Below are 8504 nucleotides of genomic sequence, written 5' to 3'. Positions count from 1 at the left end.
ATTTGAAAGTGCAGGTAGTAAAACTCTTTTAATATACTATCTAAATTTGCCAGATATCACAATTCATTACTGTATAAGTGCAACATTCGGAAGTCGAGAAAATTTTGTGAGAACCCGAAAACCAAAGCCCACTCAAACTACAAACTACTAAAACTAGGAAAAAGATACTTGTCTCAAGGAGAAATGAATCTACTCTAAATAAACATGACTGAAAAAAACACATACATACACACACACGCACACACAGGGTATAAACTACTTTACAACAACATAAGTGCTGCTAATATGGAGAATGCCTCTTTTTCAAGTGTGGTTTTGGCGATTTCAAAGCTAGAGTGCTTGAGATCCATGATCGGTTCATATCAGCTGATCTGTCAGACAGCCAACAACATAGGCGACCATCTTCACCTCCCGTCCATCCAAATATGCCTTTGTTTTGAGTGATTCCAGCGGGCAATCTGGACACTGGCACCACACTCCTAACTACACCTTCATGTCCACCTTGTAAAACAACATCTGGGGGCCCAATTGCTAGAGTCCCTTTGTAACCTATGGGAAAGTATCCTATTGTGCCACCATTTGTCCCGCCTACTGCCCACAGGCGGTCTTCCTCGACTGAGTAGTGGCAATCAATAAAATAGTCCACCTGCAATCACCAATACAAGTGAGAGCAATTACGGAGTAATATTATCCAAGACCATGCCACTAGGTGCAATTCTTTCGGCGTAAGTGTAACACTCTTAGAATTTACATTTTACAATATATTTGTTGGCTTTTATATGGTACAGAAATAGGGTACTAAGATAGACTGGGGTGAAACTTCTTTGCCTTTAGAAACAGAAGTTTGTTCATTTTTTTTTCTTGAGATTGGCAAAATAAACCACAGAATGGAAAATAAAAATCTTGCTCTTGAAACAATATTAACAACTACAGAAATTTAGATTCTGCCAAACCTGATCTAAAATCCAGTTTTTGGATGCCAAAGACCGGGCATCGTCAAATGTTGCTTCGGCCCTTTCATCTTGCCAGTCCCAGACACTACAAACAATGTAAAGCATAATATATCCACTGAGTCTTTGCAAGCCAATCATAATTATGTCTAGCAACTAAAAATATATTATGATCTTGAGTAAATTATCATGAAAATATCCAAATATGCTCTGTGTGTAACATACCTTAACGTTTCTATATGAGTTAAACACCAAAGTTTTTTATTTGTCTCTCCAAAAAATCCAACTTTTCCAATTGACGTCCCAACATTGAGCACCTGAAGTTGCAAAATTTTGGTCAGACAAAGTTGAATAAATGAAAAGCAGAAAAAATCTATATTCATAGAAAGTTTTAAAATGTGAGATTGCAAATTCAATATGTTTTCAGGTATAGATATTAGATCTGATTACAATGCTAGTAATTACCCATTCTTTAGGAACATGGATAACAGAACAAAAGGTAATGAACTAATATATCCAATTACTTACTGAGGCCAAATGATCATCATCATTGATATCCCCAGCAGTATCAAATAAACACATCAATCCATCAACAGAAGCAGAAAGAAGCTTGTTTTGGTGGCCTGGAATAAATTTAACCTATTTGCAACCATGAGAAAGAACCACTTCAGGAGAAACAACAAAGCAATCCAAAATCACAGCAAAGATGGGTTAGAAGACTGAGAACCATGTTATATAGCAAACAAAAAAAAAAAAACAAAAACAAAAACAAAAAAAAAACTAGATATTCCTAAGTAGAATAACTGCCCGGCAGTAAACAAAACATACTTGAGTAACATCCTCCATATGAGATTCATCCAAGCATGCAACCTGCTTTTGGGTCCTCCAGTCCCAGAAGAGTATCTGCACAAGAACATTCAGATGAACACAACATTGTTTATATTGGAGAATACTGGAGACAAGTTTGCAATATGGAAACAGTCTGCACCAGAATGTGATCTTTTACTCTTGATTGTCAGCACTCAGCAGTTTATACATGAAAGTTCACATACAAAACTAAATTAAAATGCATCACAATCCAGTAGAACATGGATTTAAATGAATAGGCCTTATTATATGGGTATTACTCTTAATACTAAGCAATAATCTTAAAACTCTACTTGTTCTGGCACTGGGAACCCAAAAAACAAGTACATAACTACATATACTGTATATACTCCCCCAAATCATTTGTAAGAAAGGAGATTCCTTTTACGGTATTGGATAAGTAAGCATTAAACAGAAGTTTTCACTTCCAAGTAGCTTAAAGAAACAAGTCCCTCATTTACGGGACAGTGCACCTGAGAGTTACACCCTGCTGCAACAAGATTATCAGCTGCTCCCCCAAATGAGAAGCTGAATACCTCTTGAGAAGCCCCCGCATTTATGCAAGATACCTGCATTAATACATTTGATTAAAACCACAAAAACCTTTTGCTAAACAGATATAAGAATGTGTGAGTGGAAAGAGAGAGAGATGGCAAACCTGGTGGAATGACCTAGTGTCCCAAGCTCTGATGGTGCCATCGGAAGAACAAGAGTGCAGCACATGCGGAAGTGAAGGACTCGCCGCAAAGGAAATGTGATTGATCGTTGAAGTGTGACCTTTACATTCCCCCAAATACTGTCCACTCACCGGAGAGTAAAATTTCACGGCGTTCGTCGAGAGTGACACCGCCATTGAGCTCCAATCTTCCCTGCAATTTCATTCAATTAACGCAAATTACATATCAAAAGCAAAGAAACAAAATGTCCAGTGGTGATAAAAATGAAGAGAACATACTTGGGAACGATTTCGAAGACGTAATCATCTCCGAAATTAGTTTGGATATAGTTTTTGAGTCCGACGCGCTTGAATGAGTTTGAGCTGGGGGTTGATTCTTCTTCCACATCCATCTCCACTGCTCCTTCCATCTCTCTTAGTTGATCGATGATAATGTTGAAGATGAAAGAAGCAGAAGCAATAACGGCGAAGGGTTCTGGTGTTTTGGGAAATTTATAATTTTTTCCATTGGGCCTGGACCACTAGCCAGCAGTCTTTCGTGGGCTGCATTGGCCGGCCCATTCATTCTTAATTCCACTTTTTTTTTTTAGGAAAATAATTCCACTTCTTAATTAGTCGGATCATGATGCACACAATAATTTGTCATTGTTGAGTGCATTATTTGATATATGTAATTTTTTTTATTTAAATAATTTATATGTGTGTAGCACCACGCATATTATCAATCATTAGTATATAGTATATATATGTTGTGTAAAGTAACTCCAACTAAGTTAGTCAGATAATTGGTTTAGTAATCGCAAAGTTTAAGTTCAGCACTTTGAAAAATTATTTATTAACTATATTAGTTTGGGTTGATCAGCTATGAGCAAGTTAAACTAATTTACTTCTTTGTGATACTTTGTCGACTAGAATCAGCAGAACACACTTCGAATAAATGCAATCTCACAGAAGACTTACTCTCATTTGTATGAGCATATGACAATACATAAAATCAATCAATGTATAATCAGGTACCAAACCGACAGCATAAAACTTTCCTAATGTTCTTCCAATCCCACATTCACCTCAAACCAATGGTGCAAAAATTGCGCCTAGGCGCTAGGCAGTGGCTAGCCACCTAGAATTTTGATATAATCACCATTCTAAGCAGTCGGCCGCCTAGGCACCAACTATGTCGCAACGGACTAGGCGGACGCGGCGGACTATGCGGTCTAGGCGGACATTTAGGCTACCGATTAGTTTAGGCTACCAGTTAGCTACTTTTTATATTTTTTTTAAATAAGTTATTTCACTCAGACTTATGCCGTTTTCAATATTTTAGTACTAACTATTAAAGTATTAAATAATATATAATTACTAAGTCTTAAATATATTTTTTTTCAAAAAAAAAAATCTTTTACATTAAAAAAAAAAATGCCTAGACGCCGGAGGAACGCCTAGCAATTTTAACCTTGCCTCATACTAACATCAATATAGATATTTCCACATTGTAGCAAAATGTTGAGCAATTTATCCAAGACTACATCATGTCGGAACAATGTTAAGAAACTTATTGTTTTTTAAGGAAAAATTCAATACAAAAGAGCACCAAATATTGTTCAACCAAATGCAGCGAAAATGATCATGTTCTCTCACTTAATTGCAGTCATCTTTACTGTTTCACGAATTTGTTGATGCTTCCATTTTACCTTCTCTAGACTCGCCATTCTCAGCAGCTTTTTCTGAGGCTGGATCAATGCCTTCTTGCTCTGCAGAAATGAATGGCAATTTAAGTTCGGCGATGAGTTATAAATGATTTGGAAGACATAGCAAATCAGAAATAAGGAAGTTTCAGCACCTAAAACTAAAGCAGCTTCTGGGAATGCATAAAGATTGAAGTCCAAGAAGCTATAATAAAACCTAGAAAACAAGAAAATATCGCAGACAGCAACCTAAGCTTAGCTTGAAAATTCAGTTACCTTCGTCGTCACTGTCATCAAAGTCATCCCCAATGGCCCCATTCCCAAAGTCCATGCCACCGAGGCCACCCATATCACCAAATTTCTGAGGGTAAACATTAATGAGAATAAAACATTAGAGGAGATACATAAACGTCAAACACCCATATGGCCATATCATGTAAACATAATGATGCGGAAATGCCTCACCGAGAAATCCATTCCGCCCATATCAAAGTCAGCAGGACCTAAACAAATCATAAAGGCATAACCAATCAAAATCCTGTTATTTTAAAGAAGGAAAAAGAGTTGAGAGATATTATCATATTACTACTATTGTCTTCATCTTCATCTGCCCACTTGTCCCAATCTACTTTCACATAGTGAGGCGGCTTTCCCTCAGCATACAATAGCCTGTTCCACCATTTCTTCTCTGCTTTCTCCAAAACACAAAAAATGTTTCGCAAACCAATATTTATCTTGCTTTCCTGCAAAATGAAATTGTAGATGAACAAAAAATACTAAAACCAATGGAATTCAACGATTCAAAATTTATATATCGCGTTCCAATCAAGAAAAGCTCATACCTTAATATTGACTTTGTCATTAAGTTCAAGTTTCAACTCATATAGATGGTTTTCTGCCCCAGCTGAAGCTGAGAATGTAAAAACCCCATCTGGCTCAAGATTCACCTTTGGCGTTTTTGCATCCGGCAGCAAAACAGAAATATAAACCTTATCGGCTCTCTGTGCCCATTTAACCTCAGGATGCCGACTACAAAATCAAAGATCCTCCTTAAACAATGAACAAGCTTACACCCACAATATAAAAAATAAACGGAGCATCAATATCAAACATTAAACAAATGATTTTCACATGTATGTCCAAATGCCTGTGCAACAGGAAAGCATCAATATGTACACAATGCAAGTGAAGGGAGAATGGGGAATCACAATCTTATTTAGAGCTGTATATGTTTTATTATGATTTACGACTCCAAAACCCATTAATAAACAGCATTTGAATAATGTTAGACAAAAGTCACAAAACTACGCAATAAACAGTGCATTAGCCAAAACCAATGGATAATCAACAAAATTTCCATAACGGATTAGGCATATCAGCAGATAAAACAAACCGAAATGACTGTCTCAATGATCTTATCCAATATCCAACTAGTTGAATCTAAGAGCAAGTGCATTGGCATAGATCATGAATCAAACTGCGATTCAACAAATGGATTCTCAGCTTTTTTCCACAGTGCATTAATTACATTGAAAAATGTTTACATTAAGCAGATGATAATGCGAATAGAGGCAGAAAGCTAGTAATCAAGACGACATAAAAATGCAATATTAAGATCATGAAAGCAAAATAAAATCAGAAAGTTGCATGATTACCTCATTTCTCTGTAAGAATCTACTGCGCGAGAGTAATGAAAACCCTAGTAACAGAGCGTACGGGGATGGCTCTCGAGTCAAGTCATCCGAATTCTGCAGTGAAAAACTGAAAAATGCTTATTTCCCCCTCATTTTCGTCCTGCTTAATATTACGGAAAAATTAAATTACTCATTAAATAAAACAAATAAATTAATTAATGGGTAAAAAACATTATTTGACATCTAAATGTCATTTAATGTTGTTGATATTGGTCAAATATGTCTAATCCGTTTGGCTAGACTTGTGGTAGTTAGCTGTATACTTTTAATAATAACTTCTTATTAGAGAGGTATCAATCATATTTTCTTTTCTTTTATATATATAAATCAAGTTTTTTCATCTTCATCCTATTATATCCTAAATTTTATAAACCCGTTTTCAATGTATATGAATGTAATCAATATAACTCAATCACATTTCCAAACATATATTAAACATATTGGAAGACTTTTGGATGTAAACACTCAAGACGCGATTTTGTTATACTATAGACTATGATCTACTTTACAATATAGACTATTGACATAATGTACGTTTTTCATATATTAAAGATACATTTTATTTTTGTTTGAAGAGTAAAGATACATTTTTAATACATTAAATGTTCATTTTTTAATGCACGTTATTTGTGTACTGATTGTTCATTATTTAGTATACTACAAAATAATGAACATTCAGTATATTAAAAATAAACATTTATTTATGACATTGCAATATAAATCATAGTCTACAGTATAATTTATCCTCAAGACGTAGGCCAACATGGAAAGTATAAGTATGTTCTACTAAAAATCTTCACATATAAGCTTCTCTTCAAAGTTTGCCCCATTTTATTTTATTATAGGGAAAATGACACTTTTTCCCCCTAAGTTATATATTTATAGCACTTTTTCCCCCTCAATTATTTAAGTGGCTCTTTTTTTCCCTGAAATGTTAAATGGACATATTTACCCTTAAAATAAATTTTCATTTATTTTTATTCTCCAACAAATTATTACTATAATTTGGTTCAAACCAAACAGATACTATAGCAACCAAACCAAAATATTCCAATTACAATTTATAATCAAAACGCGATATTTAGAGTTTATTAAAATCGCGAACCGGAATGACCGGTTCATATTCCGAACTGAAAAAATAAAATACATTTATTGTTGAATTTAGACTATTTTAAAATAAAAAATAAAATTTTAAAATAAAGACGGTTCAAAATCGCGAATGGATCCGGAACTGCCGGTTCACGGTTCATGATCCAGTTTTTTTTTTTAATTCTTAAATTTAATAAATTGAAATCAAAATATTGGGTTCTAGATCTGAATCACAACTGGAAATTTTTAATTCGATTGCTATAGTGTCTGGTTCAGTTCGAACCGAACCGTTGTAATCGCTACATATACGCAATAATTTGTTGGAGAAGTAAAATAAATAAAATGCTTACTTTAAAGGTAGAAATGTCAATTTAATATATTTGGGGAAAAAACCACCACTTTTAAAATAATTGAGGGGGCTAATGTGCTTACATAAATAATTGAGGGGGAAAAAGTGCTATAAGTATATAACTTAGGGAGAAAAAGTGTCATTTTCCCTTTATTATATGTGTCCCCATTTGAATCTTTAATTTTTTTTAAACAGTATGATTGTGCTATAAATTTGATTGATTAGTCAATTCTGATTATATATATTATGAGCAAGTGTAAAGATGAGCTTGTTTATAGTGTATAGTTATAGCTGATTTTGTTGAACAAGTACAAAATATAATATATAATTCAAGTTTTTAATACATAGTCTATGATATGGTATTGAGTATTGGGACCAGAATTATTCAAAGTTGTTACTAGTTAAACATGTCATTATCATTCATGTGTAGCATGACACACAACCCTACTTCTCAACTTTCACCAAAAATAAATAATAAATTATTATAGAAATATAATAGATATTATGTGAGACAATTTCGTAAAACATGTAATATTAATTAGCATAGGTGTATTTATGCGTAAAAGAGATCTTCAACATCGATGATTTGTCAAAGTCGTTGATTGGATAATCACTTGAGCTACCACGACAAGTCTGTAATGAGACTAAAAAACTAGAGTTTTAATGATCTCAAGTTGATATTGCATATTTTGGAAGACCTTTCGGAAATATTTTATCTGTTATTGATTTTAGATCTTGTTAGATATATATAAATACTGAGATCCAAATTTTAATGATTTGTATTAACTTAATATATTTTTATTGTCGTTTTATTTTATTTTTCTCGTATCAAACTATCAATATATATTATTCCAACCCAATTTAAATATCATTTTGACAACTAGAAAAACAGACAAATAAACGTAAGAATTTAATTTTTTTTGTCATTTTGTTTAGTCGTCTAATTTGTATTTTAACTTTTTCAATGATTGAGAAGACGGCACTGCATTTACTCACCTGGGAGCTGGGACTGCATTTTCTCACCTACCTCTGCGTGCTCATCAAGAAAAACACTGTTTTCATGGTACTACAGAATACAGATTACAAAAAATTAATATTTCGTAATTGTGTCACATGATAAATGTGATACCGTCTTACAAATTAAGAATCGTGAGATGGCTTGAATCGGATCAATATTAAATGTAATACTTATAC

General features: G+C 33.8%; 2 protein-coding genes across 3 annotated transcripts; both read right to left on the bottom strand.

Annotated features, from left to right (window-relative positions):
- Positions 1-38: 38 nt before the first annotated feature.
- On the bottom strand, positions 39-2958 carry LOC109160281 (WD repeat-containing protein 89 homolog). The gene is made up of 8 exons (XM_019308582.1): positions 2773-2958; positions 2476-2686; positions 2291-2386; positions 1779-1853; positions 1479-1589; positions 1176-1267; positions 954-1038; positions 39-646 (listed from the first exon to the last, which is right to left on the bottom strand). The coding sequence occupies exons 1-8, from the start codon at positions 2901-2903 to the stop codon at positions 281-283; spliced, it is 1167 nt and encodes a 388-aa protein (XP_019164127.1). The 5' UTR covers positions 2904-2958; the 3' UTR covers positions 39-280.
- Positions 2959-3950: 992 nt separating this feature from the next.
- Positions 3951-5934, bottom strand: LOC109159249 (uncharacterized protein Os08g0359500). 2 transcript variants are annotated; one of them, XM_019307348.1, is made up of 6 exons: positions 5834-5925; positions 5021-5207; positions 4765-4921; positions 4644-4681; positions 4455-4539; positions 3951-4244 (listed from the first exon to the last, which is right to left on the bottom strand). In XM_019307348.1, the coding sequence occupies exons 1-6, from the start codon at positions 5836-5838 to the stop codon at positions 4156-4158; spliced, it is 561 nt and encodes a 186-aa protein (XP_019162893.1). In that variant the 5' UTR covers positions 5839-5925; the 3' UTR covers positions 3951-4155. The 2 variants fall into 2 exon arrangements, with proteins under 2 accessions (XP_019162893.1, XP_019162900.1); XM_019307355.1 differs by having other exon boundaries at positions 3953-4244; positions 4768-4921; positions 5834-5934.
- Positions 5935-8504: the final 2570 nt, after the last annotated feature.

This window comes from Ipomoea nil, unplaced genomic scaffold (genome assembly GCF_001879475.1).
Source record: "Ipomoea nil cultivar Tokyo-kokei standard unplaced genomic scaffold, Asagao_1.1 scaffold0302, whole genome shotgun sequence".
Taxonomy (NCBI): domain Eukaryota; kingdom Viridiplantae; phylum Streptophyta; class Magnoliopsida; order Solanales; family Convolvulaceae; genus Ipomoea; species Ipomoea nil.
The sequence above is the reverse complement of the archived record's forward strand: the minus strand, read 5'-3'. Positions and strand labels throughout refer to the sequence as shown.

Coding starts and splice junctions, on each gene's coding strand:
- LOC109160281 (XM_019308582.1), bottom strand. CDS start 2,903: ATGGAAGGAGCAGTGGAGATGGATGTGGAAGAAGAATCAACCCCCAGC. Junction 1,268..1,478: donor ATGATGATCATTTGGCCTCA/GTAAGTAATTGG, acceptor TTGCAACTTCAG/GTGCTCAATGTTGGGACGTC. Junction 1,039..1,175: donor ACTCATATAGAAACGTTAAG/GTATGTTACACA, acceptor CATTGTTTGTAG/TGTCTGGGACTGGCAAGATG.
- LOC109159249 (XM_019307348.1), bottom strand. Junction 4,682..4,764: donor TGAAGATGAAGACAATAGTA/GTAATATGATAA, acceptor TGATTTGTTTAG/GTCCTGCTGACTTTGATATG. Junction 4,245..4,454: donor TGATGACAGTGACGACGAAG/GTAACTGAATTT, acceptor TCATTTCTGCAG/AGCAAGAAGGCATTGATCCA.